The following is a 23,902-nucleotide window of genomic DNA, read 5'->3' as shown; positions in this document are numbered from 1 at the left end:
AATAGAGGAACACAGTACCGTGCTTACTCAGGTACAGCAAAAAAAAAAAAAAAAAGAACAGAAAAGAAAATCTTGAGTGAATCAATCTAACCTATAATCATCAAGGAACAGTGTCTCAGAGACAACAAACCATCACAGTGCACATAAAGACTGAAGATAAAGCAGTAGAAACAAGGGAGCAGGATAGATACCCAGAACACATCCCTGAAGAAGAAGCAGCATTGGAACTCTCTGATAAGGAATTCAAAGGAATTATATTTAGCTATCTTCAACAGATTGAGAGACAGATCAAGGAAAATACTGAAAATTTAAGGAAAACACAGAAAAAACCCTAGAAAATTTCAGAAGAAAACAGAAGAACAAAATGACAAAATGAATGAAAAATTAGAAGTTATACAAAATCTACAGATAGAAATCCAGAAGACTCATTCTAAATTTTTAGAAATAGATAACACATTGAAAGGTCAAAGGAATAGAATTGAATCAATGGAAGACAGAATTAAGGAGATTGAAGACAAATATCTCAGTACTTCTTTGAAAGGGATCAATCAGAAAAAGATCAAAACAAAATGAAGAAAGCCTAAGAGTCATGTGGGATACCATCAGAAAGATTAACCTACATGTAATAAGAACTTCAGAAAAGAAAGAGAAAAATAACACCCCTGAGAAAATTGTCCAAGATTTGTTGGAAGAAAATTTCCCTGATATAATGAAAGATGAGAATACATCCATTCAAGAATTCTTGTGAACCATAAACAAGATAGACCCCAAAAGAAAATCACCAAGACATCTCATCATCAAACTCACCAAAACCAAAGAGAAAGAAAGAATCCTGAAAGCAGCACAGGAAAAATGAAAAGTTACCTACAAAGGGTAGGATTTCTCAGCAGAAACCATGCAGGGAAGAAATCAATGGGGTGGTATATATAAAACCCTGAAAGAGAAAAATTTCCAAGCAAGAATTATATACCCAGCAAAATTGTCCCTCAAATATGATGGTGAAATTAGGAGATTTCCAGATAAGCTGAAATTAAGGGGATTTGTTAAAACCAGACCAAACATACAAGAGATGCTAAAGGAAGTCTTTTGGAAAGAGAATCAATAAGAGCAAACAACAACAGACCATGGGTACACATGATGACATAACCCAGAACCCAACCCAGTTATGGAAGCATCCAAAATAAAATAAGCCTACAAGATTGTAAACAGGGAACCAAATACATCAATTGACAAAAGAGGACGTTTACAAAGCAAAAAGAAAGAAAAAATAGTGTAACTACAGAATATCTAATTGGTGATGAAGTCTAGAGAGTTGTAAGACAGAATGGACTGTTCTAAACTTGGGGAGAAAATTATAAATCACAGGGGGGTAACCTCAAAGAAAAATGATAAACCTTCACATCACAATAAAAAAGAGGACAAGCACAAATATTTAGCAAATATTAAAAGAACAGCAATGAAGGAAATTATAAAATGATTGATAAACAAAATGAGCTCAGCACAGATAATTATATGGAACAAAGAAATCAGGAACAACACAAAAAATACATAAAAAAAATGACAGCAACAAATTCATACATTCTATAATTACACAGAATGCCAATGGGTTAAATGCACCACTCAAGAGATGGAGAGTTGCAGACTGGATAAGAGAATATAACCCATCAATATGCTGTCTACAAGAGACACACCTTAGAGATAAAGACAAAAATAGACTAAAAATCAAAGGTTGGAAAAAGATATATGAAGCAGATGGCAACCATAAAAGAGCAGGGGTGGCAATACTAATTTATGATAAATTGACTTTAAGATGAAAACCACCATATGACACAACAATTGAAAAGACAAATAAATGAATCCATATCCATAGCAGGGGACTTTCAAACATCACTTTCAATGAAAGATAAAACAACTGGAAATAAATTCAACAAAGATGCAGAACTAAACAATACAAAATCCACCAATATGACCTTATATACATCTACAGAACACTTCACTAAACAACAGCACAATATACATTCTTTTCCAGTGCACATGGAACATCATCCAGGATAGAGCATATGTTAGACCATAAAGCAAATATTAATGAGTTTAAAAACATTGATATACTGCAAAGCATCTTCTCAGATCACAGTGCAATAAAATTATTAATCAACAATAGGAAGACCAATGGAAAAAGAGCAAACACATGGAAACTGAACAACACTCTCCTTAAGAATGACTAGGTAATAGAAGAAATTAAAAAAAAAAAAGAAATAAAACTGTTCTTTGACTCAAACCAGAATGAAAACACAGCATACTAAAATCTTTGGGACACAACAAAAGCAGTGATCAGAGGCCAATTTATAGCAATAAGTGCATACATCAAAAAAGAAGAAAGATGCAAAATCAATACCTTAAACATCTCCAACAATTAAAAAAAAAGAACAGTAAGAAAAACTTACAGTCACCAGAAGAAAGGAAATAATAAAGATTCATGCAGTAATCAATGAAACAGAAAATAGAAAGACAATAGAAAAAATAAACAAGACTAGAAGCTGGTTTTTTGAAAAGATTAATAAAATTAAAAAACAACTGGCAAATTTAACAAAGTAAAAGAGGGAGAGAATACAAATAACACGAATAAGAAACAAAATGGGTGACACCACAACAGAACGAAATGAAATGAAAAGGATAATATCACAATACTATGAAGAACTGTACTCAAAAAAATTTGAAAATCTAGAAGAAATTGGCAGGTTTCTAGAAACATATTTATTACCTAAAGTAACACAGATTGAGGTGGAAAAGTTGAATAGACTCAAGAAAACAAGAAATGTAACAGGTCATAAAAAATTATCAACAAAAAAAAAAATCCTGGCCCAGATGGTTTCATTGGAGAATTCTGTGAAACGTTCAGCAAGGAACTGACAGCAATGCTTCTCAAACTATTCCAGAACACAGAAAAGACTGTGATCCTCCCAAATTAATTTTATAAAGTGAGCATAACCTTGATGCCAAAACCAGGCAAGGACATCACAAAAAAGGAAAACTACAGACCAATATCCCTCATGAATATAAATGCAAAAATTTTCAACAAAATTCTAACCAATAGACTCCAACAACATTTCAAAAAAGTAATACATTATGACTAAGTGCAATTCATATCAGGTATACAAGGATGGTTCAACATTAGAAAAGCAATAATGTCATCCATTACCTAAATAAAACAAAGGAAAAGAACTACATGATCATATCAATCAATACAGGAAAAGCATTTGATAAAATCCAACACCCATTCCTGATCAAACTCTCAGCAAAACAGGAATAGAAGTGACATTCCTCAACAAAATAAAGGGCATACATGCAAAACAAACAGCCAATATTCTTCTCAATGGACAGACTGAAACCATTACCCTTGCGAACAGGAACCAGACAAAGATGCCCTATATCACCAGTTCTATTCAACATTGTATGGGAAGTCCTAGGTCATAAGGCAAGAAAGGGAAATCAATGGCATCCAAATTGGTAAGGAAGGAGTAAGACTATCCCTATTTACTGATGCTATGGTCCTATACATAGAAAACCCAAGAGTCTTAGCATACATACATACATACATACATACATACATACATAAATAAATAAATAAATACTGGAACTCATTGAGAGATTTAGCATAGTGGCAGGATACAAGATCCCCATACATAATTCATTTGGATTCCTCTACATCAGCAAAGAGACTGCTAAAAAAGAAATAAAGAAATCAGTACCATATACAATAGCTAAAAAAAAAAATAAATAAAATAACAGGGAATAAATTTTATCATGGACACAAAGGACCTGTACAAAGAAAACTACAAAAGACTACGTCAAGAAACCATAAGAGATATACCTAAATGGAAGAACATACCATGCTCATGGATAGGCATATTGAACTTTGTGAAAATGTCAATTCTACCCAAAGATCTGTACATTCAATGCAATCCCAATCCAGATCCCACCAAGGTTCTTTAAAGATATGGAAAAATCGGAAGGAAGGTTGGGCAATCCTACTTCCATAGTGATACTGCCTCGGAAACCCAATGAGGGGTCGCTATGAGTTGGGGCCTACTCGATGGCACAACAGCAATAACAATTTCATATGAAAAGGACAGAGACCTTGGATAAGCTAAGCACTATGGAAGAACAACAAAGTAGGAGGTATCACACTCCCAGATGCTAGATAGAGTGGGAGAACAATGTGGAACAAAACTCAAAAATAATTAAAAAAAAAAAGAGGGGGACCAATTATACTGGTCTGATAGAGCCTGGTGGAACCCCTGAGACTATTCCCCTTAGCTGCCCTTTAGGTTTGGCATTGAACCACTCCTGTGGTTTCCAGCCAAACAAAAGACGGGCACATAACCTGAGCATTTAGGCCTTGGAGAGATCAATGATGGGAGAATAGAAGATCTGTATATGCACAGGGAGACAGCTCTAGGGGCAGGAGTACATGGGAGGGAAGGACACAGGGAAGAAGAGGTCATTATGGGGAGGAAGTGAGAGGAGAGCTGTTGCATTATGAGAGATTGCAGTCAATGTCATGAGACAAAGTGTATATGAACTGCTGTCTGGAAGATGAATTTCCTCTGTAAGCTTTCACACAAATCACAATAAAAATTAAAAAAAAAAAAAAAAGGTCATAAATATTGTAATTGTCTAAGAAAAGGTATCTCAAAGTAACATGATTTTATAATAGATTATCCTAAGGAAACTATGGGAGCTCTGGTAGCATAGTGGCTAAGGCACTTGACTGCTAACCAGCAGGCTGGCGGTTCAAATCCACCAGCCACTCCTCAGAAGGAAAATTGGGCATTCCTACTTCCATAGTGATACTGCCTTAGAAGCCCAAGGAGGGGTCGCTATGAGTCGGGTCCGACTCGATGGCACATAACAACAACAAGGAAACTATAAAACTATTAAACAAAACAACACCACAATAAAAAGCTCACTACCATCTGATTCTGATGTAGATTCTGATTTATAGTGACACTCACTGGGTTTCCGAGACAGTAATTCTTTATTGAAGTAGATTGCCCCATCTTCCTTCCATGGAGCAGCTGCTGGGTTTGAACCACCAACGTTCTGGTTGGCTAACAAATGCCTTAGGCACTGCACCACCAGAACTGCCTAAAAACTATTAGAGCTAATAAATGAGTTCGTCAAAGTTGCAGGATACATGATCAATAATGAAACTCTACTTTCTTCCTATACATGAACAATCAACCATCCAAAAATGAAATTAAGGCAAAGGAGAACAAAGTTCAGAAAAGTTAATGACTTAATCATGTCTACTTAGCAAAGAAGTGGCAAATTTGGAGCAGCAAACCTGGGGTGACAATCCAAGTCTCCTTGTGCTTAATGGCCTCAATATAGTTTTTAACATGTTGTGAATGGCTAAGATAAACGTTTTTGAAACACACTCATTTTTACTTTGACTTTTATTTTAAATACATTTATTATTTCATTATTTAAAGTAAAGATAATATAGAAAGACTTTCTTGTATTAGTACTGCTCATTTTAAACTGCAGGAGAACAACATACAATCTTGCCTTTTGATTTATAAATAAAATGAATTATACCTGAAATATTTCTCAAAGTGTGATCAAAATTTGGTCCAGTGAAAGGAGGAAAGGAATTTCCTTGAATCCTTTCCCATTCATTATCATCATTTAGATCCTGGATCCAGTAACAAAAACCATCCTCAAAATTGCAATTAATTTTCTCAAAATCTGTGAATTAAAAAAGAATGGGAAATAAAACACTGAAATGTAGTTCACAATGTGAGAAACTGTAATAGTTTGCATTGAAAATAATTTTATAGAGTTTATAAATAAGGGGCAAGCAGAAATTCATTATTCTTTATATATTCTTCTTTATTCTTTATTAATGTTCATTTAGTTCAAAAACAGCTTTTTTTTTTCTAGTCAATTCTGCTAGATACATGTGTTTTATATAATTTAGCAAGACTTTGGCAAACATTCACATGTTGTTCCTTGAACAAAATTTGTATACCTTATTTCCATTGGTTTACCCATGCAAACTTTGTCCCACATTTTTCTCTTCCCTATTAGCTAAATTCATGATTCTAGTTAAAATTAAGTTAATTTAGAATGCTCTCGTTGTTGTTGTTTTTAGGTGCTGTTGAGTTGGCTCTGACTCATAATGATCCTACCTACAACAAAATGAATCACTGTCTGTTCTTGTGCCAGCCTCACAATCCCCGCTATACCTAAGCCCATCCTAGCAGTCACTGTGTCAATCCATCTCACTGAGAGTCTTCTCCTTTCTCATTGACCCTCCACTTTACCAAGCATGATATTCTTCCCCAGGGAATGGTCCCTTCTCACAGCATGACCAAAGTAGGTGAGATAAAGTCTGGCCATTCTCACTTCCAAGGAGCACTCTGCCTGCACTTCTTCCAGGATGAATTTGCTAGTTCTTTTTTCAGTCCATGGTACTTTCAGTATTCTTTGCAGTACCACAGCTCAAAAGCATCAACTCTTCTTTGGTCTTCCTTATTCATTGTACAGCTTTCACATGCATATGAGGTGATTGAAAATACCATGGCTCCGGTTAGGTGCACCTTAGTCTTCAAAGAGACATCTTTGCTCTTCAGCACTTGAAAGAGGTCTTTTGCAGCAGATTTGCCCAGTGCAGTACATAGTCTGATGTCTTCACTGCTGCTTCCATTGGTGTTTATTGTGGAACCAAGTAATATGAAATCTTTAGCAACTTAAATCTTTTCTTTACTTATCGTGATGCTGCTTATTGTTCCATTTGTGAGGATTTTAATTTTCCTTTAATGAGATGTAACCCATACTTCAGACTATAGTCTATAATCTTCATCAGTAAGTGCTTCAAGTCATCTTCACTTTCAGCAAGCAAACTTGTGTCACCTACAATTGCAGGTTGTTAACCAACCTTCCTCCAACTCTGATGCCTCACCTTTCTTCCTATAGTCCAACTTCTCAGATCATTCGCTCAGCATATAGATTGAATAAATATGGTGAAATGATGTATCCCTGAAACACTCCCTTCCTGACTTTAAACCATGTGTTATCCACTTGTTCTGTTTGAACAAGAGCCTCCTGGTCTCTGTACAAGTTCATCATGAGCACAATTAAGCATTCTGGAATTCCAATTTATCTCAATGTTATCCATAACTTTTTATGATCCACACAGTCAAATGCTTTTGCATAGTCAATAAAATACAAGTAAACATCTTTCTTGCATTCTTTCTTTTCAGTCAAGATCCATCTGACATACACGGTGATATCCCTTGTTCTATGTCCTCTTCTGAATGCAGTTTGCAGTTCTGGAAGTTCTCTGTCAGTATACAGCTGCAACTATTTTAGAATTATCATCAGCAAGATTTTACTTGTGTGTGATATTAATGATATTGTTTGATAATTTCCACACTCTATGGGATCCTTTATTTTGGAGTGGGTACAAATATGGGTTTCTTCCAGTCAGTCGGCCAGGTAGCTGTCTTCCAAATCTCCTGGTATAGCCATGTGAGTGTCTCCAGCACAGCATCCATTTGTTGAAACATCTCAATGGGTATCCCATCAATTCCTGGAGCCTTGTTTTTCATCAATTCCTTCAATTCAGTTTAGACTTCTTCCTTCAATACCATTGGTTTTTGATGATACACCACCTCCTGAAATGGATGAACAGTGATTGATTCTTTCTGGTACATTGACTTTGTATATTCCTTCCATCTTCTTTTAATGTTTCATGCATCATTCAATATTTTGCCCATAGAATCCTTCAATATTGCAGCTAGAGGCTTGAATTTTTTTCCTCAGTTCTTTCAGCTTGAGAAATGCCAAGCATATTCTTCTCTTTTGATTTTCTAACTCCAGGTCCTTGCAAATTTCATGGCAATAACTAACTTTGTTTTCTTGAGCTGCTCCTTGAAATCTTCTGTTCAGTTCTTAGACCTTGTCATTTATTTCTTCCCCTTGCTTTAGTTAGTCTCCATTCAAGGACAAGTTTCAGAGCCTCTTCTGACATCCATTTTGGTCTTTTCTTTCTTTTAATGAACTTTTGCTCTCTTCATGGATGATGTTCTTGATGTCATCCCACAATTCCCCTGGTCTCGGTCATTGGTGTTCAATGCATCAAATCTGCTCTTTAGATGGTCTCTAAATTCAGGAGGAATATAATCAAAGCCATATTTTGGTTCTTGTGCACTTGTTTTTTAATTGTCTTCAGCTTCAACTTGAACTTGCATATCAGTAGTTAATGGTCTGTTCCACAGTCAGCTTCTGGCCTTGCTTTGGCTGAAGATAGTGAGCTTCTCCATCACCTCTTTCCACAGATGTAGTTGATCTGATTCCTGTGTATTCCATCTGGTTAAGTCTAAAGGTATAGCCATCATTTATGTTGTTGAAAAAAGTTATTTGCAATGAATGTCATTTGTCTTGAAAAATTCTATCGTGTGAACTCTAGTGCTATTTCTATCACCGAGGCCATATTTTCCAATTGCAGGTGATTCTTTTTTGTGTCCAACTTTTGAATTCCAATCACCAGTAATAATCAAGACATTTTGATTTCATATTTGGTCAATTTCAGACTGCAGAAGTTGGCCAAAATCTTCAATTTCCTCATCTTTAGCTTTGGTGATTGGTATGTAAATTTGAATAATAGTAGTATTAACTGGTCTTCCTTGTAGGTATATGGATATTTTCCTATCACTGATGGCATTGCACTTTAGGATAGATCAACCATTCTTTGTGATGGTGAATGCTATGACACTCCTCTTCAATTTGTCATTCTCAATATAGTAGATCATATGGTTTTCGGATTCAAAATGTCCAAAACCAGTCTATTTCAGTTCATTAATGTCTAGGTTATTTATATTTATGTGTCAGATTTCATTACTGGCAACTTTCAGCTTTCCTAAATTCATACATCATACATTCTATATTCTATTAATCAATACTTGCAGATGTTTCTTCTTATTTTGAGTTGTTCCACATCAGCAAACAGAGGTCCCCAAAAGCTTTTTATTTCCAGTAACATATTAGACAGTGTCTTTGTGCAATTCATAAGGTTTTCCCTATTCTTTGAGAAGTGGATGATCCCTTCCTTCTTTGAGTCTGTCATAGTCTCAAAGCTTCGCTGAAATCCATCCACCATGGGGGACCCTGTTGGTACTTGAAATACCAGTGGTATAGCTTCTAGCATCACAGCAACACACAAGCCACCATAATCTGATGACAATCTGATAGAAAAGTGGTGGAGGATACTCAAATTTGTTTTATTCTAAGAATTTTCTTTTAATTTTACACTTGTAGTACATAAATATTAATTGAGCATGCATTTGATTTTTAATTTTTCTCCATTATTCAACTTATTTGAACAATGTGTACTCTTATTTCTTTTCCAAATATCAAGTAGACGGAGATGGACATAAGAGATGCTGATTTAAGAAGTGCATAATGAAACAAGTTATAATTTTGTTATAAAATTGTATGTTCTACTATATTTAAAATTTCATTACAATACCAAAACATCTGAAAATTCAAAGGCTGAAGAAAAAACAACACTTACTATTAAGCTCTGTGCTGATAAATGCAGTATATGTTGCATTAAATCCAAGGTAGTCACTTTCATCAGATTCTATAAGAAAAGTGGCGGTAACTTGGTTGGAAAATATCCTAATTGTACCAGGATTGGTTTCCCATACAGAAGCTACAAAAGAATATGAATGACTATTACATGGAGATATCTATTTATCTATCTATCTAATTGAATGCCACTTGGTTAACTCAATGGATTAGTCCTATAATTATTTTATTTTCATTGAAATTGCTCATCTAAGAATAAAAAAATTTCTAATAATTATTATAGAGATCTACAATTTGAAAAAATATGAACTTTTAAAAATTTTCTTTGAATATTATCTCTATATATTATACATTATACATATACATATAAAAAGAAAGCATGCATTTCTTTACTGGAAAAGTTTCTCTAAGAAACATGCAAGCTAAAGATTTATAAAACTAAAATATTTGGCTATATCTGGTATTTCCCATGCCATAACCACAGGAGCTAAAACTAGGTCACAGTAATAGAAACAAATAGTAATTCCATATCATGGAGAGCCTCAATATAATCCTTGGTGGCCCATAGATTATCCTTACAGAATTTTATATTGATTTTCTCATTTTTCTGTCTTGTCTCTGGGCTCCTTAAAAATATCCTTCCAAATATTTGCTTTCCAGGGCTCAGTATACCCATTACCATCTGTTGGAAACCAAGAAAAAGACCACCAAAAGGACATGTTTACAAGGCATATATTCTAACAGCAGCTAAGAGAAGGCAAGTCCTCTCTTATGATTGAATACCTGCTTGTCAGAACTTTGTGTGTTAAGGAAAAACAGTTAAGGAAAAACATTGTTCCAATAAAGAATGTTGATTACCTTGATGGACTATCTTATACTTTAGAATTACACACCTTAATAATTATCTCATACCTTAGAATAATAAACTTTAATAATCATTAACTGGTTCTCATATCTTAAAATAATGTATTTTGGTAATCTTTTACCATTCATGTAAAAGCTTTTGATAAGCTAATCATCCATTACCTCCAGGTGCGGGAAAGAGTAAAATTTTAATTTTTTAGAGAATACTTGATTGTACTGATTGTATTAAGAAAATTCCAAGAATAATGATGTAATCAAGTGTTTATATGTAAATAAAGGAGAACGGATGCATCAGAGGTCACTCTTGCAGAATACTCAGAGCGTCTGCCTGGCCCCCATTTCTCTTAAATCCTTTAAACTTTTTGTGTTGTTCTGTTTCATGACCTATGCTGCCATGATGGATGTGGCAATCATCAAGTTAATTCCAACTCAGAGTGATTCTGTAGGACAAAATAGAACTTTCTCATAGTGTTTTCAAGGGTGTAAATCCTTATGGAAGATTGCCTCAACTTTCTCCAAGGGAGTGGCTGGTGGGTTCAAACTTATGGCATTTTGGTTAGCAATTGAATTCTTTAACCTATGTGACACCAGAGCTCTTAGACTTGGTATAGTCCTTACTATACGATGATTTACAAAAATCATTGTTGAATGAAATTTGCTTTCACAATCATAGTCAAGCACATGCATTCTCCAAAAGGTTGATGTTTTCTCAAGATGGTGAAAATTGATTCTTGAGGGCAAAAAAAAAAAAAAAAAACCAAAACCCTAAAAACATAACTTTCTTTATGTATAAGGCATATGTATATAAGGTAAAGCATGTATCATAAAACTGACTGTTGCTTCCATGAGCGTCGATTGTGGATCCAACTGAAATGAAATCCTGGACAACTTCAAACTTTTCTCCATTCAACATGACATTGCTTATTGGTCCATTTGTGAGAATATTTGTTTTCTTTATGTTCAGGTGTAACTCACTCTGAAGGCTATAGTCTTTGATTTTCATCAGTAGGTGTTTAAAGTCTTCTTCACTTTTAGCAAGCAAGTTGTGTCATATCTACATTGTTAATGAGTCTTCCTACAATCCTGATTTTTCATTATTTATCATATAGGCCAGCTTCTTGGATTATTTGCTCAGCATACAGATTTAATAAGTATGGTGAAAAGATATAACCATGATGCACACATTTCCTGATTTTAAAATCATGCAAACCACTAGAGTACAAAAAAAAGCCTGATAGATGAGTGGTGTTTTATTGACTATGAAAAGGCACTTGATTGTGTGGATCACAACCTTATTCTTATCATGAATAAGATTGCAAAGAATGAGAGTTGCAGAACACTTAATTTTACCCATATGGAACCTTCAAGTAGACCAAAAGGGAATTGTTTGGATATATAACACTCATGGAAGAAGCAGTCAAGAAACTAAACAATGAAGTGCATTGGGAAAATCTGCGGCAAAAGTGCTCTTTAAAGTGTTAGAAAGTAAAGACATCCCTCTGAACGCTAAGATAAACCTGATCCAAACCGTAATATTTTCAATAGCCTCATATGCATGCGAAAGCTGGATAATGAAGAAAAAGACCACAGAAGAATTCATGTATTTGAGTTGTGATGTTGGCAAAGAATATTGAAAATACTATGGACTGCCAGAGAAAGAAAAAAATCTGTCTCAGAAGAAGTGCAGCCAGAATGTTCCTTAGAAGCAGGAATGGCAGGACTTCTTCTTCCATACTTTTGTGATATTATCAGAAAGGACCAGTCCCTGGAGAAGGATATCATGCTTGGTAAAATAGAGAGCAGGTGTCAAAAGGAAAGACTCTCTCAATAAGATAGTTAGACACAGGGACGATGGGCTCAAGCATAGTGATGATTGTGAGGATGGTGCAGGACCAGGCAGTGTTTAGTTCTGTTGTATATAGGGTCAGTACAAGTTGGAACTGACTTGATGGCACCTAACAACAACAACAACATATAGTATATAAACAGATATAGCATATAACTGTGATGTTAAAACTAACTTAGCATCCTAGTTTGATAATCTAATCTAGGCAATAGATTTAGGTTCATAAAGTAATCACATTTCCATGTTGGAGTCAAAGTCCACTGTTACTTATTGAGTTCTAAAGAGGGTTCCTTTTTGTAAGTAATTGAAAATTCTGTAATTCTCATGCCAAAATTTGCCCCCAAAATATGAGACACTCAAAATAATTTTAGCAGAATCAAACAGCAAGAACATATTTAACAAATGTTGAGTTACACCTCAGTGTTTTCTCCAAAAATATTGTGACATTTGTTCAGTATTTTCTCAGGTTATTTCAACCCCTCTCACCAGTATAGGTAACTGTGTATCCCAAATAGTTCTCACATTGAATGAAAACTTTTCTGGTTTATAATATCTACTCACTTAGGAAATGAACATTCTAAATCTGCTTTAAATTTATCTACTTCTCTCTCTCTTGCTTTTTTTCTTTTCCATAGCAGTGGAATTTTGGAAGACAATGGCTTGTGCTTGAATCTGAATGTGACAGTTGTTCAGTGGTAGCCTTGATAGTTGCAATGTGTGTAATCTTCCCATTGTCTAATGTTCACTGCCGTAATCTACATAGTTCAGGAGTTTATGTCCTGGGGTTCATTAATAGGACTCAGAGATGAATAAAAACCTCTGGAAATGGTGTGGAATATTTGTGTTTATGGGAGTTTGTAAAACTTTCAACAGATTATTTAAGTCTTCTTGGCTCAAAAACATTCCAGAACCACAGATCCAATGAGAGATGTGCATCTTAGGTATCTAGGAATGTAGTGGAGGATATCAGTTGAGAGTGAAAGCTCCAGAATAGTATGGCAATCATTCCTGATGCCATGTCTTAGTAAGTTTCTCTGTGCCTAAGTTTCTTTATCATAATATAATATTAAATATTCTAATATATATAATAGAATATATAATAGTATTGTTGTTGGGTGCCATTGAGTTGTTTCTGACTCAAAACAGCCTCATCTGACCAAGAAGAATTTAACCATAGAGTTTCCTAGGCTGTAATCTTTACAGATGGATATTGCTACATTTTTCTCCCTTGCAGCAACTGTGTGTACTTAAACAGACAACATTTTGGTTAGCAGCAGAGAGCTTAACCATTGTACCACCAGGTCTCCTCAATATAATAGTACTCCCCACATATATTTGTGATAGGCAGTAAATATATAATCTCTATGTGATACAATAACTGGTGTATACTAAGTGCTCAATGAATACTACATATTGTTTTAGTATCACCCCAAAGGCAGAAATTTGTGAACTCTTAAAAGTTAGAGATTTTGACTTAATCTTTTTGTTCCTCTGTCATTGCACAAAACTTAGAAATTTTTAATAAATATTTGACAAGTGAGTAAATAATCACATTTGGCTATATAAAAAGCCAGAGTTATGTACAAAAATAAAACAATACGGAGCTCTGGTAGCATAGTGCCTAAGGCACTTGACTGCTAACCAGAAGGCTGGCGGTTCAAACCCACCAGCCACTCCTCGGAAGGAAGGTTGGGCATTCCTACTTCCGTAGCGATACTGCCTTGGAAACCCAAGGAGGGGTCGCTATGAGTCAGGGCCGACTCCATGGCAAATAACAGCAACAGCAACAAATAATTTTGAAGCTAGGTTTTTCCACAGCAGACATACATTTTTAACATTAATTCTTTAAGAAAACTCAAGACCAACCTTTCTATGGCTACTAATTTATATGAACTTGCCAACTGCATTTAAGTGTGAATTAGCTCAATAAGATCATCATTTGTGTTTTAATAACAAAGGTTCTGATGAATAGGTTTTTCAGCAAGAAAACAAGGAGGCATGGTTAAGATTCAGGGGGATTTGGAAAAAGAATAATGGGCAGGAATGCTGGACCTTCTACTTTGTATGATTCAATAGATTTAGTTCAAAACATTTATTTTACCATATTTTTAAAAGTAGATATTTTATATTACAGTTTTTATTTGGCTTGTTATAAATAATTTTAATATATTCAACATATCTCATTGAGTGGCCATTGTGAGGTTGACCTGGTACCTAGTGATGGTGATATGTTGAAGAACTAATCATGATTCACTTATTAGAATAATTCACAGTTCTAAAGAAAATTAATTGTGGAATTGTTTGATATGGGAACACTGCCATGGGAGTTCTGTGGAAGAAATAATTATAGTAAGCACTGTTATTGGAGAATCTTTGAGAGCCTCTGCTTGTTAGATTTTTCCATGTAATGTACCGCTATCAACAGAGGTGACTGAATGTATACTACTGAGTTTACCCAAAAGTGGTGAAATGAAAGAATGAGGCTTACTGAAAATGGTTAAAATGGAAAAATATTTGCGCATATTATTTTCATATCTTATCTACAATATAATCATATTTGTTGTAGGAAAAATGCCTTTTAAGAAAAAACAATAATTAAGAAGACCCACTGTTTTTTATATACCTCTGGGTATAACTGTGCACACTTTTGTATACCTATATAACCAAATCAAACGGAATGCCATCAAGTCGATTCTGACTCATAGTGACCCTATAGGACAGAGTACAAGTACCCCATATGTTTTCCAAGGTTGTAGACCTTAAAGGAAGAAGACTGCCTTATCTTTCCTATCTTTTGGTTAGCAGCCGGATGCCATAACCACTGCACCACAAGAGCTCCTTGTACCTACATTGTTACTGCTTTCTGAAGGCATAGTTTTAAACCATAGTTACATTGTAGTTGGCAGTACTCTGGGAATGGAATACTAGCTAAGCGTTTGAGAATGTAAAAAATGTCATAACAACTACTTATTTGGGAAAACACATTTTCTGTGCTTGTCAATTTGGAACCAGTTTGTGCTTATTCAGGCTATTTTTATGCCATTTTTGAGGTTGTATATAAATACTTATATATTTTTCTGAACAACAGAAAAAAAATTTAAATGACCTTGCTGACCATCTTCCACCTTCTTCATATCCAGTATTGATATTTACTACCATTATTGAATTGGATATTGCACCTTCATCACTGCAAATTAAATAATTTTTAACTAATTCTTATATAAACTTATTCTGACATACTTCAATTCCCTTTATCATCTGGAGAAGCCTCTATTGCACTCTGTATCACCCCTCTTTACATTATGCCTGCCTTTCTTTATCACTTCCTACTATTAAGAGACTTTTACATGAGTGATTTATATAAAAATGACTGGAAATGTTCTTAGAATTTGTTTACTTAGAATTTGCTGATTTACCCCTAAGCAAACAAATGACATGTATATTGCGATAATGAATTCTTTTATTTCCTTGTTGTTTCTCTGATAATCCTATTACCCTTAATTGAAATAAAATATTTATGTATTTTAAATGTGATAAAGATAATAACAATATTTGAACTATATGTTCTGAATTAGCATTTAATGAAAGTAAATACTGTAAGCATCACTCACATGAAAGGATTTTCTGAAAATTTTAGGGGAAAAAAGAACAGTGGGCTTGTGAACAGAAATGAAAGTATTGCCATTATTTCAATACAAAATAACTTTAGTTTTATAGAGAATATATTGTCTCTATTGATTATATACTTTGATACATTGATATTAATGATAGAAATATAAGTCTGTTACCTTATATTTAATTCAACAAACACTTACTGAGTTTTTAACATATACCAGACAATCTGATAAATGCTGGGATAAGAACTAGTGTCTTAAGAAAAAGTTCATTTTTTAAATTTAAAAGCAAGTTTTAATGGGCAATACTTATTCTAATATTTTTAAGTGAAAATTAAGTAATTTAAAAAAACACTTTAAAATAGAATCATATTTCAAAAAAGCCTTAAAATTTAACAACTTCGTACTTATTGTAATTTAAATAGACTTACAGATTTTTTTCATTGTGGATGTTTAATTTTTAATTTTATTTCATGGTAATTATTTGTGTATAAATTGTATCATTAAAATGCCTAATGATTCTATGATTTAATTATGAACTATGGCAATCTACTTCTGTAGTGATACCACTTCAGAAACCCAAGGAGGGGTTGCTATGAGTTGGATCTAATTCAATGGCAGTGAGCTTTATATGATCTCTCTCTATATATATTTCACTATTCTTCTAGAGAACCTGGCCTTTGATAGTGCTCATGTCCTAATAATAAATGGTTATGTAATAATAATGATACCACTCATTTTCCAATCTTCTATCCTTTGTTAGTTGCTATTTTATAATTTATCAGCAATATCATAACAGTTGTGCCAGAAACAGGAGTAGTGTACACATTGTGAACAAGCATAGTGAGTTGATAGCCTATGGGGTATTGCAGACATAGAGAACAGTTGTTAAGGTTTTCCTGAATTTTGTTCATTGAGGAGTAACATTAAAACAATACATGTTAAGAAAAGATGAAGTTGTATTTCTGGAAAAATCTACATTTTTAAAAAAAGATTAATTTAAAAAAGAGTACTATGTGAAATAGTAATTATACTATTACTAGAAAAATCACTTGGTTGTAATGAGGTGACTTCAAGTTGGTTGTGAATCATAGTGACCCTAGGTACAACAGACTGCATGACCACCTGGTTCTGCACCATCCTTACCATGCTCGAGCTTATTGTAGTCACTGTGTCAATCTATCTCATTGAAGCTCTTCCTCTGTTTTGCTGATCCCCTACTATACCAAGCATGATAGCCTTCTCCAAGGACTCATCCCTCCTGATAACATATCTGAAGCACTTGAGATGAAGTCTTATCATCACCACTTCCAAGGAGCATTCTTCTTTTTTCCAAAAGAGATTTATTAATTCTTCTGGCATTCTTTGGTAGATTTCACATTTTTCACCAACACCATTATTGAAATGCATCAATTATTCTTTGGGCTTCCTTATTCATTGTCCAGCTTTCACATATGAAGTGACTGAAAAATACCATGGCTTGGGTCAGGCTTACCATAATCCTCCTCAGCATAACATCTTAGCTTTTTAAAGACATCTTTTGCAGCACATTTGCTCAGTGACATATATAGCTTGATTTCTTGATGACTGCTTCCACAGACATTGATTGTGGATCCAAGTACAATAAAATCTTTGACAATTTCAATCTGTTCTGCATTTATCATGATGTAGTTTATTGGTCCCGTTGTGAGGATTTATTTTTTTTTATGTTGTATTATAATTCATATTGAAGGATATAGTCTTTGGTATAGTGCTTCATGTCAGCCTTGCTTTCATATTGCAGGTGGTTAATGAGTCTGCCTCTAGTCCTGATGCCACATTCTTCTTCATATAGTCTAGCTTCACAGATTATTTGCTTAGTACACTTATTGAATAAGGATGGTAAAGGATGTAACCCTAATCCACAGTTTTCCTGATTCTAAATCATGTAACATCCTCTTGCTCTGTTTAAATGACTACCTCTTGGTCAATATACAGGTTCCACATGAGCAAAATTAAGTGCCTGGAATTCCTATTATTTGCAATGTTATCCATAATTTGTAATGAACCATGAGGTCTAATGTCTTTGCATAGTCAATAAAACACCGGTCAACATCTTTGTGGTATTCTCTAATTTCAATCAAGATCCATCTGACATCAACAATGATATCCCTTGTTCCATGTCCTGCTCTGAATCTAACTTGAACCTCTGGCCATTTCCTGTCAACATATTGTGGGAATTAATTTTTAATTATCTTCAGCAAAATTTTACTTCCATGTGATATTAACAATATTGTTTGATATTCTCTGCATTCTAATCATATAATAATTACATAAAGCACTGAAGTTTTAAGTTTTTATATTTAGGACAATTTTCACTTATTCTTTTTAGTGGCTTGACAGTTAAGTCCCTCTTCAGTTCAAAATCGAAAGGAAAACATATCACACCATTTAAGTTCCCATATATTTTCATTTTCATAATGGAATTTATTTGTTGTAACTTACCTCTTACAAATCTTACCTCTTAAAATCTTGTTTGATCCTATGCCTTCATAAATATTTAATACATCTGTGTAATATGTATTAAAAGAATCAAAGCTCAATTCAATGGAAAGTCCTTGGTTTACACTAAATGAAAAGCAAAATATAGATTATTACACACTAAACAGTTGTCATGACTCTTAATGTCGTCTAGACTGTTGATTTCTTAGAGACATTTCAAACTAGTTTTCAAAAAAAATTATGCTAAATTGCTATGCTTAGCTTATATTGTGAAATCTATTTTGAAGATAAAAAATGTAAAGAATACATAGTCTATAAAACAGAACAAAGGGACACTGTATGATTTAAAATTAGGAAGGGATTGCATCAGGGTTGTATCTTCTCACAGTATTTATTCAATCTGTATGTTGAGCAAATAATCCGAGAAGTTGGACTTTATGAAGAAGAATCTGGCATCAGTATGGGAGGAAGAATCATTAACAACCTATGATATGCAGACAACACAACTTTGCTTGCTGAAAGTGAGGATGACTTGAAGCACTTACTGATAAATATTGAAGACTACAGCCTGCGGTGTGGATTACACCTCAATATAAAGAAAACACAAATTCTCACAACTGGGCCAGTTAGCAAGCAGCATCACAATAAATGGAGAAAAGAATGAAGTTGTAAGAAACTCCATATTACTTGGTTTTACAATCAACACCAAGGGAAGCAGCAGTCAAGACATCAGACGATGTATTGCATTGGGCAAATCTACTGCAAAAGACCTCTTTCAAGTGCTGAAGAGCAAAGATGTCTCCTTGAAGACTAAGGTGAGCCTAACCTAAGCCATGGTATTTTCAATAGCTTCTTATGCCTGTGAGAGCTGGACAATGAATATGCACAAATGAAATTCACAGCCGTGGAGTGGGATCTGACTCATAGCAACCTCTTCTTGGCCTTCTTGGGTTTCCAAGGTGGTATCACTATGGAAGTAGACTGTCCAACCTTCCTTCTGAGGAGTGGCTGGTGGGTTTGAACTGCCGGCCTTCTGGTTAGCAGTCAAATGCCTTAGGTACTATGCCACTAGAGCTCCGGACAATGAATAAGGAATACCAAAGAAGAGTGTATGGTTTTGAGTTGTGGTGTTGGCAAAGAATACAGAAAGCACCATGGACTGCTAAAAGCACAAATCTGTCCTCGAAGAAGTGCAGCCAGAATGCTCCTTGGAAACAAGAATAGCCAGACTTCATCTCACCTACTTTGGTTATGTTGTCACAAGGGACCATTCTCTGTAGAAAGATATCATGGTTGGTAAAGCGGAAGGTCAACAAAAAAGGGGAAAGTGTTCAACAAGATGGATTTGCACAGTGGCTACAATGATGGGCTCATTCATGGCAAGGATCTTGGGGCTGGACAGGACCCGGCAGTGTTTCCTTCTGTTGTGCATAGGGTTGCTATGAGCTGTAGATGACCTAATAACAACAATAGTCTATAATTCTTCATGGTGTTGATGGCCACATCTCTCTCCCAGGGAATGGCAAATGATTTCAAACTGCCTACATTCAGTTCACAGCTGAGCACTTAACCAATGTTCCCTGGAAATATCAACCACTACAATTTTCAGTTACGCATAGTTTTGAAAAACAGACCTGGCAATTCGTTTCCTAAAGGTCATGGCATTGAAACCCCTACAGAGCAGTTTTACTATGCACACATGCGATTGCAATAAATCTGAATTGTCTCAACAGCAAGTACCAAAACATTTAATTGTTGTGGCTATCAGAATTTGTGTGATTCAAAGACAAGGATTAATTTATTTGTAATTGTATTCTCCAATAGGAATTAATGCATGCTTGTATATAAGAAAAAATAAATAATGTATGTGGCTGCCAGTATAAGAATGGGAGGGAAAGTTTGACACGCTCATTAGAAAGTTTTAATTTGACATTTAAATAGAGAATTTACATTTTCCAGCATTGTTGTTGTTGTTTGCCATCAAGTTGGACCCTACTCATAGTGACTCCTCCTTGGGTTTCCGAGACAGTATCACTACGAAAGTAGATTGCCCAACCTTCCTTCCGAGGAGTGGCTGGTGGGTTTGAACTGCCAGCAATCTGGTTAGCAGTCAAGTGCCTTAGGCACTATGCTACATAAGGAAACAGATGAAACATCTAGGACAACCTGTATTTATAAGTTCACCGTGTCTGTAAGTAGTAACAAAAATGTGAAGGAAGGACCCCTCAAAGAATTCTGAAAGTACAGAAACCCCCTCAACTCTTCAGTGTGTCGGACAAACAGGAGCTTGAGTATTGAAAATGGGGTTGGATTATAGTGTCTAAACTGCTTGTACATGAGGCAGAATGGATTATCTGCACATAGACCCAAAATAGACGTGAGAAAAAACTAATAATAACTAAAGATTTAGTTTCTAAAGCCAGGATGGAGTCTTGAGGACTGATCTATCTTCAGAGAATGGCCCTGGAGGATGCTAGTTAAACAAGGTCCGTTGCCCAAGACCATGGCGTTTTAGTTTTTTGCTTGTCAATAGTAGCCTAGCTAATCTGGTGGTTGGGGACATCCAACACAATGTTAGTTAATTTTAGAAAGTCTAAAGGATTTTTCTGGGAAATGTTCATTTGTGGCAAGACCCCATGTCTGGCAAAATGAGATTAGAGTCCTAGTGAGTAGCATAATTTATAAGCTACAGTTTAGTCGAGGAGTGGTGACAGTGATAATGGAATTGTAGCTACGGGTGGGACAAGTCTTGACATCTAGGGAGAAACTCAGGTTTCTGGATCTTACCAGTGTGGGAGGTAGAGTAAAAACATTTAAATACACACTGATATGGATGTCAGGCCTGAGTATTAGATCTAGCAGTTCTGGAGTGGATTCTGAGGTTTTTATGTTTAAAAGCTGCATGACTGATTGTGGTGTGCTCCTGGGTTTGAGGGCCACTGAAGTGAAATAGGTAGATGTAAAGGAACTGTTGTTGTTGTTGTTATGTGCCGTCGAGTTGGCCCCGACTCATAGCGACCCCTCCTTGGGTTTCCGAGGCAGTATCACTACGGAAGTAGGATTGCCCAACCTTCCTTCCGAGGAGTGGCTGGTGGGTTTGAACCGCCAGCTGTCTGGTTAGCAAGCAAGTGTCTTAGCCACTATGCTAAAGGAACTACCCACAGAGATATACAGCTTTTCCCTGCTATCCAAAATTAGAGTGTTCCTGTGAAACCTTTTAAAAGCTAAAATGACATAAAGAGAAGAAGTAATTACAACTATTTTATACTGGGAAAACTTTTGAGCTTCTCAGACCCAAAATACAACCTATTGAATCATACCAAATAACACATAACACCTAAAATAACATTAACATATGGTAAATGACATGATGAATAAACAGTCTATGTAAAGGAAAAATAACGTACAGTGTAGTTTACAGGGAAGGAGCTTGGGGATGCCACTCTTGAAGCTCTAGGTGCATGCTGCTTCTTTCACTGAATTTTCACTGAATGCTAGTTTTCACTTTTTTAAGCAAAAGGGAAAACAGGTACAAGGCAGTTCTTTTTTAAAAGTAAAGTGGTGTGAAATTCTAGGATACTCCCAGCAGACTGGAGGTGGGGTAAGTAAGATGAGACAAGGGAGGGGTGAGGAGATCAATTTGAGGAAGCAGACTTTCTGGCTTGATCTTACCAGCTCAGATTGAGAGAAGAGCAAAAATGATGGTGATGACTGTTTATACAAACTCTGCTTTTGTTAGGATCAGTTCAGAGACAGGTGTAGTGAGGCTGTTTATAACACCTTTAGAGTAGCTGGCATCAAAACTGAAGAAGACAGAGGCGGAGGAAATAAAGCAACATTCTTCATGATTTCTGTTCTTTTCAATAAAGTTTTGATGTCCTAAGCAACATTATTGTGAGTTTTTCTTTATGCATTCTGGTATTCAAGCTATGGAATGTAGTAGACCTTCCCTAGAAACCTTTGTGGCCAGGGATCTTTTACTTCCTCAGGAAAGATAATCGAAGTTAGAAGAGAAGCAAGTGAATAGTGTCTCTACTTCCCTCTGATTAAATAGATTCAATTTGCTTGCATAAAAACACCCAAGAGCCACAAGGATGTATGTATGAAAGTATATTTAATTAGAGAATACAATACCTGATATTTTTATAATATTGGCCATCATGGTCACCTTCAGATTCTTTGAAGGACATGGATGCTTTTCCAAATACATTTTTATATTGATAATTAATCATTTTATAGCCCACTTTTATTGAACACTTAATGTAAAACTAAGTCCTTTACATTTAACATCTCATATAATCATGACTTTGACCCTGTACTTAGAGATATTGAATTTTATTTTATGGATTTAGAAATTTGGTTCAAAGAGGTTAAGTCATTTGCCTGAGATGACACGTTGAATCAGAAAACACTGGGTCTGAAGAACATGGGTCTGAACCTGCAGAGATTGTCTCCATTGCCCGCTTTATTAACCTTTGACAACATGTGAAATACAGTCTTAATGTAAATCCATGCCTGGGCAGGTCTATTCCAAAATGTAGTTAAATTGCATTATAAAGTTTTCTTCACTATTTGATCTCCCAAGCTTGTAGGGAAAAAAATCATTATATTTTCCATCAATTTGTTAACTATGAAGTGAATCAAAATTCCTGGAACAATTCATCTCTAACACAGTAATCAGCTTTTATAAGAGAAAAAAGAAATTATCTATATGTTTAATAAAACTAAAATTTCATTGAGAAATACAACATTTAACTTCAGGTAACATTTTAGATTTCTTCTGTTTTGTAAAATCAACCCTGAACCAATGATTGTTTTTTTAAAATAGCTTTAAAAGTATCAGAAAAGGAAATTAATAGAACCATAAACAAACAAACAAACAAAAACCTCACTACTGTTGAGTCATTTTGACTCATAGCAACCCCTCCTTGGGTTTCTGAGGCAGTAAGTCTACAGAAGTAGATTGCCCCACCTTCCTTCCAAGGAGTGGCTGGTGGGTTTGAACCTCCAGTCTTCTGGTTAGCAGTCAAATGCCTGAGGCACTACACCACCAGAGCTCCTAGAACCATACAGATCCTTAATTAACATAGGAAGAATATTACATAAATGATAACATCACTACAAGTGATGTTTATTGTGTTGTGCTTATATGCCTTCTAAGTTTTATCTATCTGTAATAGTAAGTGTACTTAAGAGTTGAATTATTTTTATTTCATATTAATAAAATTCCAAAGAATAAAATCCATTGTTCATTTAAGGGTTCAGATTATTTAGTTTCATTTTTATTTCCATTTTCATTGGAAGCCATTTAAGATTTTTCTAAAGATTTCTGCTGATTTTTAAAATAAAGAATATGATATTTTTCATTTTTTATTTTTATTTTTATTTTGATGATGATTTACAGAGCAAATTCACTTTTCATACAGCAGTTCACATATACTTTGTCTCATGTCATTGACCAAAATTTACAATGCAACAGCTCCCCTCCCACTTCCTCCCC

The 23,902-nt window shown here is 34.9% G+C and overlaps 1 protein-coding gene across 1 annotated transcript in view; it reads right to left on the bottom strand.

The window, feature by feature from the left end:
* The window catches only part of TMPRSS15 (transmembrane serine protease 15), a 288,131-nt gene that overhangs the window by 166,601 nt on the left and 97,628 nt on the right, over positions 1-23,902 (bottom strand). Inside the window, exons 9-11 of the mRNA XM_007934909.1 lie at positions 18,422-18,528; positions 9,581-9,721; positions 5,602-5,751 (exon numbers count right to left, since the gene is read on the bottom strand). Of these exons, the coding sequence (XP_007933100.1) occupies positions 5,602-5,751; positions 9,581-9,721; positions 18,422-18,528 (398 nt within the window). The remainder of the gene's footprint in view (positions 1-5,601; positions 5,752-9,580; positions 9,722-18,421; positions 18,529-23,902) is intronic.

The sequence above is a fragment of the Orycteropus afer genome, unplaced genomic scaffold (assembly GCF_000298275.1).
Source record: "Orycteropus afer afer isolate SDZICR_OR568_19922 unplaced genomic scaffold, OryAfe1.0 scaffold00022, whole genome shotgun sequence".
Lineage (NCBI taxonomy): Eukaryota > Metazoa > Chordata > Mammalia > Tubulidentata > Orycteropodidae > Orycteropus > Orycteropus afer.
The sequence above is the reverse complement of the archived record's forward strand: the minus strand, read 5'-3'. Positions and strand labels throughout refer to the sequence as shown.